At 46.3% G+C, this 18,647-nt stretch overlaps 1 protein-coding gene across 2 annotated transcripts in view; it reads right to left on the bottom strand.

Annotated features, from left to right (window-relative positions):
• Window positions 1-18,647, bottom strand: part of PI4K2B (phosphatidylinositol 4-kinase type 2 beta) — a 354,471-nt gene that overhangs the window by 211,307 nt on the left and 124,517 nt on the right. For both annotated transcript variants that reach the window (XM_069631865.1, XM_069631864.1), the window contains one exon: window positions 11,229-11,382. In XM_069631865.1, the coding sequence (XP_069487966.1) occupies window positions 11,229-11,382 (154 nt within the window). The remainder of the gene's footprint in view (window positions 1-11,228; window positions 11,383-18,647) is intronic.

Consider the following 18,647-nt stretch of genomic DNA (forward strand, 5'->3'; position numbering starts at 1 on the left):
CTGTCCTCTATCATGAACCTTAGATATTTTGTGTGCTGGCAACATTGAAATATGAAAGTATGCATCTTGCATATCCAATGTTGCCATGTAGTCTGCATGTTTCAGTGGGATCACCTCCTGTAGCGTTACCATGCGAAACGTCTGAGGTTTTATGAACTTGTTCGCTGGGCACAGGTCTAGAACAGGGCACATGGTGAGGTCCTTTTTGGGGGTACAAAGAAGTACACTGAATAAACACCCTTGTTTACCTGAAGAATAGGGATGGCTTCTATGGCGTCCTTTCCCAGCAGCGCTTCCACCTCTTCATTCAGGATCTCCAGATGGTCCGGTGCAAGGTGTGAATTGTGGAAGTCGGGCGAATTCCACGCAGTACCCGTGGGCGACCATTTTTATGACCCACTGGTCTGAAGTTATCCGCTCCCATACTGTGAGGAAAGAGGTTAAGCGCCCCCGATCAGGGTGACATGGAAGGGGACCTGGATCCGGAAGCTGCGGCTCCTCTAGGATTGGGGCCTATACCTCTGGCTTTGCCACATCGCTGACCCCTTGGAGGGTAGTATGCAGGGCTTCCTGATGTTTGCCGGTATTGAAGTTTCCCCGTGTCATAGTTGTTCTGACTTGCACGGGACTGCCCTTGAAAGGTCCGACGAGTGTTACTTCCTCACTGGGGGGGGGGGGGGGGAGGTCTTTAAGTGATTTGTTGCAGAGACTTAAGAGTCTCATTCTCTTTTTTGGCAGTTTCCAGGGCCTCATCGACGGCCTTGCCGAAGAGGTTAGATTCTTCAATCGGTTTATTCATGAGCGAGGCCTGTGTTTCGGGCTTAAACCCTGAGGTACGCAGCCAAGCGTGCCTTTTGATTAAGGTTCCCTGGGCCAGAGACCTGCCTGCTGTTTCAGCCGTATCCAGAGTGTTCTTTATTACATTCTGGTTCACATGCTTTCCTTCGGCCACAATAGAGAAGGCTGGACGTGACTGGTTCTGGGACCTCCTGGAGGCCTTCCTGAAGTAGGTTCCACTGAACGTCAGCATAACTTTCCAGCAGCATAGTATTATTTGCTATACGCGTGGTATATGCGGCAGCCAAGGTGACTCGCTTGCCTAAGGCATACAGCCTCTTGGATTCCCTATCCGGCGGTGCCTCCCCCATGGCAAAGGGTACTCCTGCCCGTTTCCAGGTGGTAGTCACAACCAGAGAATCGGGGGTGGCGTGCCCTTTAATGTATTGTGGGTGTGAAGGAGCTGGCCGAAATAACTTCAACTTTTGAGTTCACTGCCCGGGTTTGAGCTGGTGACACCAGGGAGGGCGCCAATCTTCTCTTAATATAATTAAGGCGGGGAATGGCCTGGCTAGAGGGAGGTTTCTCCTTAAGAATATCCTCTACAAAGTCCTGCTCAGGCACTGCCTCTTGAGTAGAAATTTGAAAATGCTCAGCTGCCTTCTTTAACATGGTATTGAAAGCCATCAGGTAGTCTACAGGCGAGGCCTGGTGAGCCGAGGTGGACGGAGGGCAATCCAGGCACAATACATCAGTGTCCTGATCTTGATGGAGAAGCGTCCATGGGTCCGTCCCCACTTGCTGGGTTTCTTCCCAATTGTCCGTGGCATCCGCCTGGTCCTCCTCATAATTCTGTAGGAAGGAAGTTTCTTCATCTTCACTGTAAATGTCCCTATAAGTGTCCATCTGGATGAGGTCTTCATGCTGGACGGGGACAGAAGGCTGATCTTGGAAATGTGCAGCAGATTGAAGATTAGGGCCTCCACGATATCTTTTTGCGGAAGGACGCTCAGAAAAACTAATAATTCTTTCAAGACGGTCCATACACCCTTCAAATTTCTCCCTTGTCCATTTAGAGGACCCAGAAGGGCCTACGGGTGGAAAAGCGTCATCTTCCGCCCTTCAGCGCCGACAATTCTCTGTCGGAGTGTTGAAAGAGGCTCTTGACTGTCCTCATAGGTATTGTGAGAATCGGGGCGCCATGGCGTATCCAAAGATTTGTCGTGGCCTGCCCCATGTTTTTTCGGCGGAACAGAAATAAACCCAACAGCTGAAGTAATTTTCTCGATGCAGTGTTCGATTATCGCCAAATCGGCGTGAGATAGTGGTTCCAAAGGTCAATCAGTAGATTTATTGCCTACCGCAGCATTATTGGGCCTAGCGGTCGGTTTTTCGATTTGAGGCCTAGTCGTGATTTTTGGGCCTACCGCGGCCTTCTGGACAGTCGTAGCGTCGGATTTCCACACTTTGACGTGTAAACCTGATTTAGGGGTAGCGCCCTGGTTTGGTTTTGAATGCCCAGTCGCAAGACGCTGCTGCGGATGCGGGGGAAGGCTTTGGATCTGTAAGATCTGAGGAATCCGCCAAAATTTGACGCCCCTGCTGGCGCTTTCACCTTTTTCAATGTACCCGTCGAAATAGATGTAGGGGTTGTGTGCTTAGTGAAATGCGATTGTATGCCCCCTGTCGCCGGGTGTTGTCCCTAAAGCGAGACCAGAGGCAGGCCTTAAAGGGTCGGGGACGGGCGTGGCAGTCCTAGAAATGTCTGCCTCGAGGTCCATCACATCCACAACGGATGTTTGGTCATTGGAGGTACCCCCCGTCACTTTCGGCGTGTGTGGGGGTGGGGGAAAGGGGCTCCACCCACGACATACCATACGCGCCCCACCACTTTACACTGCGCTCCTTAAAGGTCTTAGGCCGAAGGAGTTTACAAGCCGCACACTGCTTCTCGTTGTGATCTAAGGGGAGACAGGCGTTGCACGTCCTGTGTTCGTCCTTCCAAGGATATCTGTCCCTACACTAAAGGAGTCCTTTCCATAGCAAAAGGGGAAGGTGGCGAGACCTAAAGGGTAAAGAGGAAAGACATACCGAAAATATGGCCACCGCAACCCCACTCTCCCTACTGTAAAGGTCGGCCAGAGGGCCCGACCACATGGAAGCTCCAGCCGCCGGATCTTAGGCGCCGAAATCCACCACCGCTTTAGACAAATCCTCTGCAGTCTTCGTCGAAGTTGTTCTTGGTGTTGAAGTGACTTAACGGGGAATAACCGCCAAGTCGGTTTAAGATAAACAATGTCTTCTGTAAGAGCTCCGCTATAGGGCGACCAGTTATCTGGCCGGAAAAAAACAATCTGAGGCACCTCCGCACGTGAGGGATTTTGGGTACACTACACGTCATGATAGGGATAGTGTTACAGACACGCCTATGCCGACGTCCCCTTTCAGTCCCCGAAAGACAAGATGCAATATGCCACGGTTACCACTGCATGTCGGACCATATGCACAGAATGTGATTCTAAGCAGATTAACAAACATCAGAAAACTGCATATTTTTTCCAATTTCAGAGGCAATCTAGGCACACCTTGAGAAATCCGACAGTCAAGCAAGCAAAATCCAGCAGGAAATTGTATTGGCCCAAAACATTGCAAGCATAAAGCGCGCGGATCAGATTAAGAAAAACCCTCTCTCACTGGACGCACAACTATTAAAACCTGTAGCTTGGGCCATACACTAGGCAGAAAAGAATTTTGACTTGATAAAATGTCGCCTCTTGTGCCCAGTTTAAAAGGACAGGTGGATTGCAACCAGCAGCACAAACACAAATATTTTCACCAACAAACAGAAAAAAAAACTTGGAAGAAATTCAAATCGCCAAAGTACCAGCAGGCTTCCAGGAAGGACTGCCATAGAGTAGACCAATCTCATTTGTTAAAGGGATTACTCATTTCCACCAGCAAATGTTCCTCTTGCTCAAACAGCTGTGCTATTTATAATGCTTCAGAATAGTAATTGCTGTAATATCAAGCTTTTTTTAATACATCCAAAACCGTTTGAATGTAACTTGCTGTTGAACTAAATTAGCCTAAGATGAATCCCCGAAAATGTATGAATTGTTCATGGTACCTCCCCAAGAGAAGATCAATACACTCAATGGTGCATTCACCCATTCCTTTGTTAGAAAAACACCATATACGCTGGATACAAGGATGGCGCCTAACCATTGTGGACTAAGGAGACTAACTTGGTAGGTCCACAACGATACAATATCCCAGTAACTCAGTTCAAATGCCACAAGTTGACGTCTAACACCCCGGTGGCAGGCTACTAGCCGAAGTAAATAATTGAGAATATGCTGGCAGGTAAAGTAAGAACTTCCTGTGTTTTTTGCAAATGTGAAGATCATAAGACCACACATCACCACCTTTCCCGTTATTCGGCACTCGTCCTGCGAACATTCTCAGTTTTTCATGGCAAACTCGTTTGTTCACGGTTTGAAGCCTATCATACTCACAGAACACATCCTAGAAGTCTATCACCATGACAGATTCTATCCAGTATAAAGGAAATCAGCGGTAAAATATAAATGTTATGAATTTGAAAGCAGTGTCTTGTCTAGAGAGCCATGAAACCACCAACATCTGGCAGCTATGATATCACCACAATGTAAATAGCACAGGTTAGGTCAATCGCAACCAGGGTGGCTAAAAATTGATCAAGAAAAATCTAATTTTCTTTAAATCAGATTTTTGTGTGTGCTTTTTGAGGAAACCATCTTTAAAAAACAATAAAATAAACAGAGCATATCCTATCTACAGCTCATTCTTGCAAATATTTGCAGTCCTCTGTACTAAGGTCAAGCCTTAAATGAGACGGCAAAGACATACGCATCCAGCAATCATCCTTCGTGTTAACTACATTATGTTATCCAATATTTATACTGTGCCCTTCACCACCGTAGTGGTTTTACGTCCCCTAAACCTCTGAGGTTTGGCATATTGTGATCCCCACCTGGGTTTCACAAGACCTTAGTCAGTTGACAGTGAGGAAGAAGGTTGAGAGGGGGGATCGGGAGAAGAAAGGGAGATGCAGGCAGACAAGCCATGGCAAACATTGTAAAAACATGTGGGATGAGGGAAGAGGTGATCTGGTTGTGATAGTATGTATTTATATGAGATTAGTGAAGCATGAGAAAATGTCAAGAATGTGCAGCGCATTTAAAGCAAATGCTTTATTGTGATGGGCTCATCTAGACCAGGTACTGCCTGATCAAAGATGGTGTTGGTGTGGTTGCATGATGGGCTTCAGAGGTGCTCAAGTGTGACCTAGTAGAGGCTTTCACCAGATTTGTCTAAACCACCAATGTATATTTTGAGTGAGAACTGGTTTTGCCAAACCAATTTACAGAGATGTCAGTGCCAGGAGTTGGGTGTGCAAAGATGAATGGTTGGGGAAAAACATGAGGTAAGCATCAAGGAAAGGACAGCATAAATTCATTAAGCTTTGAGCTAGACCCAATGCATTGTCAGTTTTAAGCTAGCTGATCTCTATAGCAAAGGGTTGAAATGTTCTGGTAAGTAGGGATTGCATAACATTTGCTATTAGCTAGACAAGTTGTTGCAGTTAGTTTGAGAGTGCATTAGGCAATATGCCTGAAGGGAGCCTACTATACTGGAACCAGAGATGTATCCCATGATTGTTACATTATGTTACATGGTACCTGTGCAGTGCCCACCGCCATGTGCCACGGCCCTGAAGCGCCGTAGTTCCAATGGCCCCACGCAGACAGCAGTCTGAACAGAAATGAACAGAGGAGCATCACACAGAATGCAGATGTCAATATAGTTAAAGCAATTCAATTATAATGCATAGAAAAGTGGAGCATCAAAAAGCATGAAGATCATTGATAATCATGAAACACTTCAATTATTAATGGTACTTCAATTAATCGTTGCTAAAATCTTCAGACAGTTCGAACAAAAGGGCACTCACCACACAGAATAGCTCCCTCAGAGCCCACATTCACACCAACAGTGTGGGTCTAAGTTCTATCTAAATGTATGTAAAGTCACGGGAAAAATAATACCATCTATAAGCCAATTTGAACAGAAATGTTCCATTTGTGACAAACCTGGAAGAAGAAGAATTTCAAGATATCTCCAGCCAAGTGTGATCTTAAACAGGGAGGCCCAGATCAGTTTCTCATCTAGACATGTGTTGGGTCTCAAAAGGAGCAGATCAGTCCCCAGCATTTAACACAAAATTGGAAATGCGGCCTGGAGATAATTCCCCTCCCACAGTCAGAGCATCAGTAGAATGCAATGCTGCCTTGTCTAACCATTGGCAGGGAGGACCAGTGCCTAAAATGTGTATAGCTAAATCTTTTTCTTACAAAGGGAGAACTTGGGAATTCTTATATTTTTACAATTACGCACATCACCCTACAGAGAAGTGCAGATAGGATACTTTGAATCCTTACATCTTTTTATATAATGGTTTTTCTGTTACTTTCACAATGTGCCTAAGACAAGCTTGTGGCAGCTGTGAGATTTTTACAGTTTGCGATATTTATCTAGGGCACTTTTGCATTTACCGCAAATGGCTACTAAAGATGGGTAGCACCATAAAATGGCAGTGCCACGAGATTTCCGCTTGTTCTTTTGCCATCTTGTCCTTTGGTGCTCTTCCTGCCTTGGAGCCAGGCAATACTATATAAGGTGCACTTTTCCCGGTGAAAGCTGCTGCTTTTGCAGGCAAGTGGGCTTTGTGTCTGTGTGAGGAGTGGGTGCGGGGGGGGGACTGGAACTGTCTGGTCCCAGGCAAAATTCTCTGACGCCCGAAAAGGGCACTGTAACCCGCGGACCGATGGAAACGACCAGTCTAGACCCCCTGCTCACGGATCCTTGCCTTGGAAAGCCTTTGGAAGGTTCCCTGGACAACCCAGTGGACTGACCAGCTCACTCAGACTACCACGCTGCGGCAGTTGCTGTTGTGAGCAGAGCCTTAGGACTCCCGGGATCTTCAGCTTACGTCCTAAGTCGCTGGTCCTCACAATTGCAGCCTTCTAACAAGGAAAGCTGAGCTGGGGCTGCTTCTGTGTTCACTGCTGGGAGATCACGCGTCACAGCCGACTGTTTACCACCTCCACTGGAACCATCCTTCTGCAAACCTGCGATGTCCTGAAGAGTCTGCATCTTTTCTCCATTGAATGGTCTTTGTGAATGCATATATGTGATACATGGTTTTTGATTACCTGCAACCTTTGATGCTTAGTGTGTTCAGAAATGGCAGAATAAACTGTATTGTTGATACGAACTTGAGTTATTGGAGTTGTGTGTGGACTCACTGTAGCTCTAGACCAATTGCACTTTTGAGACTAAGCCAGGACTGCTCTTCCATTCTACCTTGAATGAGTTTTAGCTAACCTCAGCGTCTTCCTAGTTTGCCAAAAATAGGGTGGCCTAATAAAATCCAACCCCTTCCACCCAGGGCTGATTTTGGAAATCCATCTCAACATAGGCTCTGGATGCTGGTTTTACAGGGTAACATTGCCAAGCAGTCACTACTCAAAAGTGGAGCGCATCAGGTCATGGAGCATCAAAGGAGACGGTTACTGACAAACGTGTGCACTGTAAATACAGCTGCTTTCAGGTATACAGCTGAGGAGGAGTGGCATTGTATTGTACATGTATAAAGCGCTTATGCACAGGTAAGTGTATAACGCACTCAAGAAGGGGGAAAAAACAAACAGTCGCTCATAGCCCTTGAAAATCTGAGACGATAATAGTCTGCACCGGTAGAGTAAGGGCATAACATACATTTAGCAATTGAGACACATAAAATAGACCTGATGGCGATTCTGCAGTTTTACCAGTGCAATTAATGGGAGAAGACAGGGGAGAACAGGCATGAAATGAGATGCTTGAACATTAGGAAATAAATATTGCTTCAGTGCAACATCACAATATTAAGCTTAAACTAGCAGTGACATTTCCACTGAAATACTTTTTTTTAGCTCCCTTGCCAATACTCGTCCTCTGTTACGCAACTATTTTTTTTATTATTTTATTTTTATTCTGGTTTTTAATCATTTTTTTCCTCAACTATAATAAACAGTATCAATACTGGAATAAATCTCAGGGCTAAAATGTGAACAAATAAAAAAAAAACATGCGTTTCCTGATGTTTTAAAGAAAGTCCCACCAGTGATTGTGACTTCCACTAGCACCTCAGTCTCCAAATCAAAGCTCACACTTTAAACGATACACAGATTAATTTAATTTAGACATTTTAGGACCTAAAACAAAAATCAGAAAACATTTTATTCCAGATTATGAAGCAACAGGAAAAAAAATAAATCAAAAGATTAGAAAGCAGAAACCATTACTTTAGCTTTCGCATGATGACCTGGCTGATAAATATTTGAACAGGCTCAGTTAAGCAATTTTAAGTAACGCAGAATTAAAAAGAATTCTAATGTTTACGGATTTCAAGAGTCCATGTGCTTGCATGAAAATATGCTTGGCAATAAATCCTGTGGAAGAAAATAACCATAATGGTCTTTTATTTAAATATAAATGTCTAGTGATATTCTTCTCCTAAAACAGCATGGCAAGAAAACCTTTCAAATATTGTTCAATTGGAGATAGTACACGTCCAGAAACAATGCTTAATTACATTTGGTAAATGTAAGGTGTTCATAAACAATTTGTTTTCTGATAAAAGCTATAAAAACGAATCTAAGATGAATTTGTAGTTCTTTTACAGGCACGTTATGAGCGGCCACTTAGGAGCTGTGTATTGACATTACTTGTGGATACATTTGGTTATTACACAAATGCATCTACAAATACATTCCTCAGAGGTATTCTTCCCTTCCTCTCCTTCCCCCAGAAGCTCACTGTCTCCCGAGCCCTGGTTCTCGCGAAGCTGGACTACTGTAACAGCCTCCATCTTAATATGTCTGCCTCCACTCTCCGCCCCCTGCAACTCATCCAGAACAGAACTGCGAGACGTGTCCTTGGCCTCAAGCCCAGGGACCGTATCTCTCCAGGACTGAAATCTCTACACTGGCTCCCAGTGGCTGCGAGGATTAAGTTCAAAACCCTCTGCATTGTCCACAAGGCCTTCTGGGGCCTAAATACCTTCAACTCTCTCTTCCTAAATATCTTCCTTCCCGAGCCCTTCGCTCATCCATCTCCAAGTCCCTCAGGGTCAGCCGCTTCTCGAAGCAACGAGCTGGGGGTAGATCTCTCGCCGTGGCAGGGGCCTCCCTCTGGAACAGCCTTCCTGCCTCCCTGACACTTGAGGAGAACCATCTCCGGTTCCGGAAGCACCTCAAAACCTTCCTCTTTGGTTCTGCTCTCCCTCTAGCCTGCTAAATTCGACTGAATCTGCACCGAATCTGCAACTGGGCCACTCTCACCGACCTCGGTCCTGGGCCCAGCCACTCTCCTCTTGCACTGCCTCCCTGGCAACCCCTGCACTGAGGGACTGTCTCTGTATCCCTACAGCCCCCCCTTTCCCAGCACTTGTCTGCACTTACCTTGCACTTGCCACCAGCTGGCCCTATTTATTTACTTTATTCTACTTACTTGTACTGCACCCCCCCCCCCTTCCCCTTGCACTTTTCCCTTCCCCCTACCCCTGCACTTGCGCGGTCTGAATGACACCTGGCCTAGTAGGATCGTTGTCTGTCTTCCCCTTGTTCCCCCCTCCCTGCCTCGTCGCGCCTTGAAACACTTGTGTATAGGCGCGTTACAAATGCCATATCATATCCTATCATATCATATCAAGTGTACATTTTTTAAATAAGCATTTGAGTTAAATGAGATCCCAAAATAAATCAATTTAATCGAAATAAAATAAACCCTTGTCTGTCTTCATGGTGCACAGCATTTCACCAACATGACCTCAAAAAAACCACCATCTGTACTCATGGACAGCATACAGATTTCAGTCATGCTTGGCTGCTTAATTACGGGAGTATGGCCAAATGGAAGGCCACCCACTGTTAAATTCTACATACAATACAAATTATCTTATCTGTGTGCAACAAACATAGCATTTTTCTTTACGATAGCTAAACTTGCAAATAAAGCCTTACACTGGCCCATCTATTGTCCTCGGCCCGAGGGATGAGGAACACATGATTGAGGCACATAGAGACCAAAGGCAAATTAGGTGGAGTAGAACTTTTGACTTCCAAGTGCCAAACGATTTGAATGAAAATGCTTAGTTCTGGATAGACACTTTCATAGGTCCTCAAAATGCTCCAAGGTCCATGTGATCCCTCTGGAATCAGACACCTTGTGAAAAATGTTCTAGGGCTCTCCTATCTGCCATTTAAATCACTGATAACATCACAACCTCACAGTCATCCATCTTGCAAGGGTGGCGTTTTACAAAGGGCATAGGATTTCAATATACGAATTACTTTCTCTAATAGCTTGAAAGACCTTGGTTATCTAATGCAGCTGCATCAAGCTGCGTCTCTGGAGGAAAGCTCAGGAGCAACATGCTCACCTTGGAAGCAAGACAATAGAGCACCACAGGTTCGATCTCCCGGTCCGCGCATAGAAACCTTTGCGTATTAAGCGTGTTATAAATAACCAATCATATCAAGCAAGTGAAGAATTGACAGTGATTTGGGTGGATAAGAAACCCTCTACGACAATTTAATTTTCCAAGGCACACTACTGACATCAAAGTGTGCCTTGCTCTTAATTGCAAAACCTATAAAACGTTCAGAAAGCCGTAGCACGGGAAATGGAGCTTTCAACACGAGGGGATGGGGAGTCAGAGAGGCTGCAGGAAACAGACAAAGTACACACAACCATACTTTTAAAATAATAGCAACACAACTGCGTGCTCTTTATGACATGTTTATAACTGTGTGTGTAGAGATGTCACAATAATATCTAGACAATAGTTTTGATGGGATACACTGCCAAGCTTTGCTTTAATCGTTAGCATGCCATATGCAGCGTAAGAATTTCTTCTTAAACTACATTTGCAGGCATACTTTCAACATAGCATTTATTTCAATTTAGCAACTGTGATTTCCAGCTATGGACATGTGGTGGACAGATCGTCCACCTAGTTTATTCTGTGCAACTGACCACACCTTCCAGTGGGATATTTGTACAATATTGTGACAATTACTACAATATTTTATTGCTGAAGTCGATGTAATAGTTTTCACCAACAATTCATCGGATGAACTGCTTATGACTTGCAAGCCTGGCACGATAACTACATTTCCCAGTCTATCCACTTCTAATGGTACAAATGCCAACTGTGCTCGAAAATAAAATGGCAATTTTTGCTATTTTATTTTACATCTTGAACAGTTTACTGGCAAGTGAAAAAGCCTGAACATTACGTAACCTTTTGAACTTTAACATTGTTGCAGACAACTTTCACTTATCCCAATAAATTGCAATAATACCTGTGTTTCTGATCACATAATCCAAGATGACCAATTTTTCAAACTGAGACTGAAGTTTCTTTCTAGTATTCTCAGGTAAAGGATCCGTTTCAAATTTCCTGAGCCAATAGTCTGCCTCCTTGTAACCTTCAACAAACAGCTGGAAAGAGCCGATCTGTAATAAACAATGTTTTTTTTTAATAAAAAACACAATCATAAGGAATACATACAAATAATCTTATGAGGAATACCAACATTGCAACACTGCTGCAAATATCAAGCCTGAAATTAAAATGTCAATTGAAAGTAAACCACAATGCATTTTTTTTATTTTACTTATCATTGTACCAAACATGGCTATATTAATGAATCTTCTTCCTAGCAAGATATGCAAAAATGATACAAAATAAACACAAAAAAAATGGACCAGACTGTTCAAAATAAATACGCGATTAAGCACTTACAAGGATTTATCCTTGGAGCGAAAGGCCTACCACGCAAGAGGCTGCCTCCAAACATTTCAGAAGGTATTGGGGAGGGATGTTATGCTTTGCATTCACCCAGTTCTTTATGAAACTGATTTGGAACCCTGCAGGATCTTCCATTACCTATTTTGTAATTTATCTTTACGTTATCCTATTGTCCACTCAAGCAATGACAACTTATATTGTTTCTTTTGCAATGTCTTCATTAAAATAAGAAAAGATTATATGGAAAGAAAAGAACTTGGAAGCTGATACCAAAAAGCATTTATCTTTAATGTAGAGAAATAACTAAAATTGCATTAAATGCACATAAGTAGACCACTTTTCTGGACATTTTATAATTTTATAACAATGTCGAAAAAGAGCATAACTCCAAACCAACAATACAATAAAAACTGAATTAAGAAATTAAGTTACTCACCATAGTGACCACTAGTCCATACTGTATGGGTGTCCCTCCCAATGGATGGGACCTGAACCTTTTTCCTCCAGAAAAATAGCATTTCCCCCTTTAAATTTCAGGCGTGCGTAGGCTAGGCAATGGACATGACCATTGCCCCGTAACCCCTCCCTCCAGCGCCTGGCCTCATCCCCTTGAACATGCAGGACGGCTAACTTAGCCTGACAAACATTTTATGGGGTGGGAAGGGGGGTCGTATGGAGGAAAGGGGACTATGTACTAAGACTACGGGGAGTAACTTTGAATTACTTGTATGTCCAGTCCCCTTTCCTCCATACTATGCGAGTGATTACAACCAATATAGCCCTTAGGCGGAGTGGGAGTTTCTACTTTCCAAATAGGTTCTTGAGGACAGCTCGTCCAAACCCTTGACCTGGCACGAACATCTAAGCAGTAGTGCTTGCAGAAGGCCTATGGGGAAGCCCATGTGGTTGCCTTACTAATGACATGCCACAGCACCTGCCTCATTGCGTGGGCATGCATATTTGCCAGGCACAGCCTCTTCTGAAGTGTGTATGCCTCTGAAATAGCCTCCACCATCCACCTGGCAATGGAAGCTTTCTATGCTCGAGTCTCCGGCAAAGACCCACGAATGTGATCAGCAAGGCATCAGACTTCCTGAACGGTCTAGGTAGAACTTGAGAGCTCTCCTAACGCCCAAGCAATGTAATGTCCCCTCATCCTCTCACTAAGGATGAGGAACAAAGGTTGGAACAAAGGTTGGGAGGGCAATCTCGATACAAAGTCCTTTCGACACCCGTTTTTACGAGTTTGCAGGAGAAAGAAAAATGCTAATTTTGGGGCGGGGGGTGCAAGAGGGCATAAAAAGGGTTGTGAAGGGGTCAGGAAGAACAAAAAATAGGTAAAGGACAGGGACTTGGGGAAACCCCGGTCCCCCCAAAAATAAATTATTTCAATGAGTTTCTTTGGCCAAAACCAGTCATAAAAACGGGTGTCATTGAAAATACATAGAACCACAATCTCCTCATTGATATGAAAGGAAGAGACTACTTTCAGGAAGAATGTTGGGTGTGTTCTCATGATCACCTTATATTTGCGGAAGATCGTTTAAGGCTCTGATGCGACTAGCGCCTAAATTTCACGAATGTGTCTAGCTGATGTGAGGTGCACCAAAAGCGCCGCCTTGAGAGTCACCCACTTGATGTCTGTAGTAGCCATGGGCTCAAAAGGCTTGTGCACCAGTGCTGCCAGCCCCACATTAAGGTCCCACACCGGATAAGGTTTTCTGGCTAGCCCCATCAAATGTTCATTCACCACAGGATTGACCATGGAGAAGGATCGGCCCTCCGCGTTCCTGTAGGTGCCAACTGCCACCAAATACATGCAACACCTGTGCTTGCTAAGTGGGCCGAAAAAGAACATTTGGTGGTGTGGACAATGCTTGATCCACTCCCTTGTCACTATCCCAGAAAAATAACCTGGCCCACTTACTCTTGTACTGGTGCCTAGTGGATTCATTTCTAGCATTTTGAAAATCCAGATTGGCCTGTGAAAGCCCAATATGATATTTTATTTGTATCACGCTCATACACAAGTGTTTCAAAGCACCACGAGGCAAGGGAGGGGAACAAGGGAGGACATAACAATGACCTTACTAGGCCCAGAGGCATTGAGAACATGAAAGTGCAAGGGAGAGGGGTGAAATGGAAAGTACTGAGCATGGGATACAACACCACAAAAGGTAGTGCCACCAGCAAGGTGGCAAGTGCAGGTTATGAGCGCAGACAGGGGTGTCTGGTAAGTGCAGCTAAGGGGACTGTAGGGTAACAATACAGACCCAAGTGCAAGGGATACCAGGGCAGTGCGGGTGAGTGGCAGGGTGGGCATGGACCTGGGCCAGAAATCAGAGGGTAACCAGGTGCACTGTGCCGAAGAAGAACAGATCAGCAGGGGAGAGGGAGAGCGAAGGCAGAAGCAAAGAGGAAGGTCTTGAGGAGAACCATCTCCAGTTCTGGAAACACCTCAAGTTTGAGTGGCAGGGAGGCTGCTCCAGAGGGAGGCCCCTGCCGAGGAAAGAGATCGATCACCAACTCGTTTGGAGAAGCGACTGACCCTGAGGTAGTTGGAGGAGCGAAGAGCTCGAGTAGGAAGGTATTATGGAGGGAAAGTTTTGGACCCAGGCCCCAGAAAGCCTTGTGGATAATGCAAAGGGTCTTGAATTTAATCCTTGCAGCCACTGGGAGCCAATGAAGAGATTTCAGGGCTGGAGAGATACGATAGCAGGGCATGTCTTGCAGTCCTGTTCTGGATGAGTTGCAGAGGGCGGAGAGTAGAAACAGGCAGATTTAGAAAGGGGCTGTTGCAGTAGTCCAGCCTGGAGAGAACTAGAGCTCTAGAAACAGTAAGCTTCTGGGGGAAGGAGAGGAAAGGAAGAATACCTCAGAGGAGGTGCAGTTGGTAGTTTGACTTCTTAGATATGTGAGGAGAAAAGTAGTATGGAGTCGAAGATAACCCCAAGGTTCCTGGCCTCACAGGTGGGCACAGGAAGAGTACTAAGGGAAGTTGCTGCATCTTTAGTTGTTCAGGTACCAGGCTGAGAGTGCTAGGGACTCCTGTTGAGTGTACTACTGTTCCTCCCCCTGCTGTCAGAGGTGTACCGGCCCATCTACTTTAGGGGGATTGGGTCCCGACTCACCATATCCGAGTACCAGAACCTGACTGGCCTGTCAGAGTACCAGAATCATGCGGCAGAGGGTCACTTCTTGAACATCCGCAGCACTCTCTGGATTAACAGAGTTGGAGCAATAGCACCACATGTTCCAGGAGATTTGGAAGGCATCCCCTAGTGAGCTCCTACCTCTCCCCATTCATGAGGCAAACTGCCTGCACTTCACGCTGTACTGGTACAGAGGCGAATGCATCCACCTGCAGGTGGCCCCATTCCCTGAAAATGGAGGATAGGACATACAAGCCCACTTCCCACTCGTAGTAGTTTGCCGAAAGCCGTCTCAGCCTATCTGCCTCATGTTGCTCTCTCGCAGGAGGTGGCCAGCAGTCAAGTGAATGCCCTGTTCCACGGCCCACTCTCAGATCTGAATGGTCAGTCTGCAAAGCACAGGAGACCAAGTCCCTCCCTGTTTGTTGAGGTAAAACGTGGACGTGGTCTTGTCCGTTCGGAAGAGCACTATCCTGTTTGCGATCATAGTGATAAACTCCCGTAGAGCCAAATGGATCGCTCTTAGCTCCAGAACAATTATGTTCTCCGTCTGTCCCTGTGGGGACCATAGCCAGTGAATGGAATAGCTGTGCAGCGTTGTAGTAATAACCACAAACGCCTCCTGCAGGTGGAAGGACGCTCCCTTCATCTGGTTTTTATGCTGCCTCCACCATAAGAGATCTGGTCTGACATCTACGGTATTGTGATCTTTTTCACCCGAGAACCTCTCTAGTTCCCAGTTCGCTGCTAGGTGCAGCAGCAATCTCTGCTTCTTCAGTCTGGTGTACGGCACAGCCAGAATGCAGCCCGCCATGAGACCCAACAGGTGCTGATACCACTATGCCGACGTCACCCGTCTGCCAATGAAATGGCCCACCGCCCCGAGGATTGACCCTTTCCTGCGTGGGAAAAATCCTTTGCCTCACCGCATCCCAAGACAATCCGAGGAAGATTAAGGACTGTATGGGGTAAACTCCAACTTGGTCCATGAGGGACTCCAACTTGGTCCATGAGGGACTCCAACGTGTGTACCACCCCTTCCTGCGTGCTGCCCCCAAAAGGTCCGTCGTCCAAATATGGATGGACGCGAGGACCCCTGGCCTGGAGCAGCACCGCTATTGTGTTTATCAGGCTTGTGAATACGAGAGGAGCAGAGATGATAACGAATGGCAGCACTAAATACTCAACGTGCTGCCCCATTACTGGGACCTGCAGGAATTGCCTGTGCGGCTGCCAAACCGGGACGTGAAAGTGCAAGTTTTTTAGGTCCAGGGAGTACATCCAATCTCCCTTGCAGAGAGCCTACACGATCTGCGCTGGAGTCATCTTGAATTTTTGAGTGGAAGGTAAGGATTAAAGAAAGGTTAAGTACCGCCCTCATGCCCACCTGCTTCTTTTTGGGGGATGGCAAAAATCCTGGTAAAAAAGTCAGAAGCCCTCTGATGCAGGGGTACTTCCTCCACCACCCTGTTCTGCATAAGGGAAGCAATTTCTGCCAACAGAGCCGGTGAGCATTCTGTACAAGAGGGAGCGAAACTGGGTGAGGGGATGGAACTGGGAGTCAAGGCCCCGTCCCTCTCTTCCCCCGGAAACCATCGAAAGTACCCAGGGTGGTCTGAATAGACACCATTGCATTGATTGCATTTCGTGGAGCGCAAGTCTGCCCCCCCCCCCCACTGGGGAGGGATTGACTGGGACGCCACCCTCATTGCTTCATGGCTTCCGAGGCTGGGTTGGAGGGGGACTGGACGAACAATTTCTGCCTGGTGCACGGATGCTCGCGCCTTTGCGGATTGGGCGACCCGTCCTGCTGCCCGGCCCTGCAGTCCTTAAAGCCCCAGAATCCACTGAACGCCCTGCTCCTCAGATCGACCTGCCTTGCGACTGGACGAATGGTTTCACTACTTGTCTGGCCAGGATTGCCAGGGATTTCGCAGTCTGCAAGCTGGTCTTTCTTATGGAGCCGATTTGTGGAGGAGTGAGAGCTCTGCCCCTTCAAAAGGGAAATCCAGTATCATGTCCTGGACATCTGTATTCAATCTGGTGGCACACAACCATGCTGCTCTGCGCATATCCATGGACAATGCAGAAGCCTCTACACATCGTGTCGATGTGAGCCACCAAGGGCAAGCAAATCTTGCGCCACCACTTTGGTCTCAGTCAGGCATGTGTAGGGGAGGACTGGTCCAGGAGACCCCCCTCGCCTGCGTTTTCTCCCCAGGTGAGGGCTATGGCTCATTGGGCGTCCCCTCATGCCACCCGGGCCCAGGTGGTGGAGGGTTCACCCGCTGGACACATTGCCCACACGTATTGATTGCCCACATGTATTAAAATTTAGCTAGGCCCAGAAACCATTTTGTCTGGTAAAGATGGTGTGAGCTCAGCGCACTGTAGCGCGGCCCCCACCCTTGGAGAGTCTCAGTCATCCCTGTCGCCGCAGCACCCTGGCAGATCCGCTGCGAGCACGTTCCCACGAACAAGACGGACATGAGCTAGCGTAATACACTAACATTGTAACAGTTCACCTCCCGCAGTGTATCATCGCTCCCAGCATGACCCGGCCAGCAGGCCTGGGAAATGAAAAGAACATTAAAATGGTCATCAGATGGCAGACAGTCTTTATATATTAATGTCAAGACCACTCGCAAAGTATGCTTTCTTCCACAAAATCCCTTATATTACAAAAGCCTGTAAAATGTATAAACATAAGAAAGCATGCTTCCATGATATAAGCGATGGCGAGCCCACACCATTGCAGTTGGGTGCTAATAATAAAGGAACGCACCAGGGATCTATTTGTTACGTGTATCACTGGGAAACTTACACTCTATGGGCTTGCGCCATAACTGAACTAATGCTGCTAGAGGACACGAGAAGACGAATGTAACCATACAGAGGGCTTATGTGAAGGATGCACGAGAAGGCGCTTGTCATGTGTGCATGTCTAGGCCCCACATGTGCCACCACCGTCACGAACAGTGGCGGGTTACTTTCTATGTACTCCACCAATCCTAATTCTACCTCACTTACTGCAAATATATATGCATATAACTAAATACTGTAGTTGTTAAAACATAATGTATGAATAAGGTGCTCAGACTGGGTATAATCGAGACACATCCAGCAAAGTTTAAATGCATGTTTTGTATTGATTTGAATAAGTATTATAGAGTGTTCAAATGTTTGTGATGTCTTTACCTAAAATCGGCAACACACGAGGGAGATACCTTTGTGAAATACGTGCAAGGCCATTCCCCCTCCCACCCTGCGAAGGCTGCCAAGGCATGTGAGCAGAGGCCGCGCCGCACTGCTTTACCTCCCCCAACCAGACTGGAGCCGCTTCAAAGATTTGTAATCCCCTCTGTAGCACCCAAGGCCGCGGCCCGCCACCTGCATTATTTACAGCTCAGCAGTAAACCTCTGCCTGAACACACGTGCCCCCTCGTAAACCCCACAACCCACCGGACCATCTCAGACTTATGGCCCTGTGCAATCAGGACACCCAACACTTTGACAACACACAGCGGAACATCCATAACAACTTCTAACAAGGCAGAAAGACCTGTACCGCCCGTCCCAGGCCCTGAAGCTTAGCCCCTCGACCTATGGCCCCGGTCAACAGGACACTGGTAACCATGTCCTGACATATTACCTCCAGACCCCTCACAAGGTACATTCCTCCTGTGTTGCATTAACCTGTAGTATAACCTATTGGAAGATTTACTAAAGAAAATAATATTGAAATGACTGAATGACTGCGGTGTGCATGGCATAGAGCAACCAAGTCAGGAAAAGACATTCATCTCCGACACTGGCCG

The sequence above is a fragment of the Ambystoma mexicanum genome, chromosome 6q, assembly GCF_040938575.1.
Source record: "Ambystoma mexicanum isolate Mex_15411 chromosome 6q, UKY_AmexF1_1, whole genome shotgun sequence".
Taxonomy (NCBI): domain Eukaryota; kingdom Metazoa; phylum Chordata; class Amphibia; order Caudata; family Ambystomatidae; genus Ambystoma; species Ambystoma mexicanum.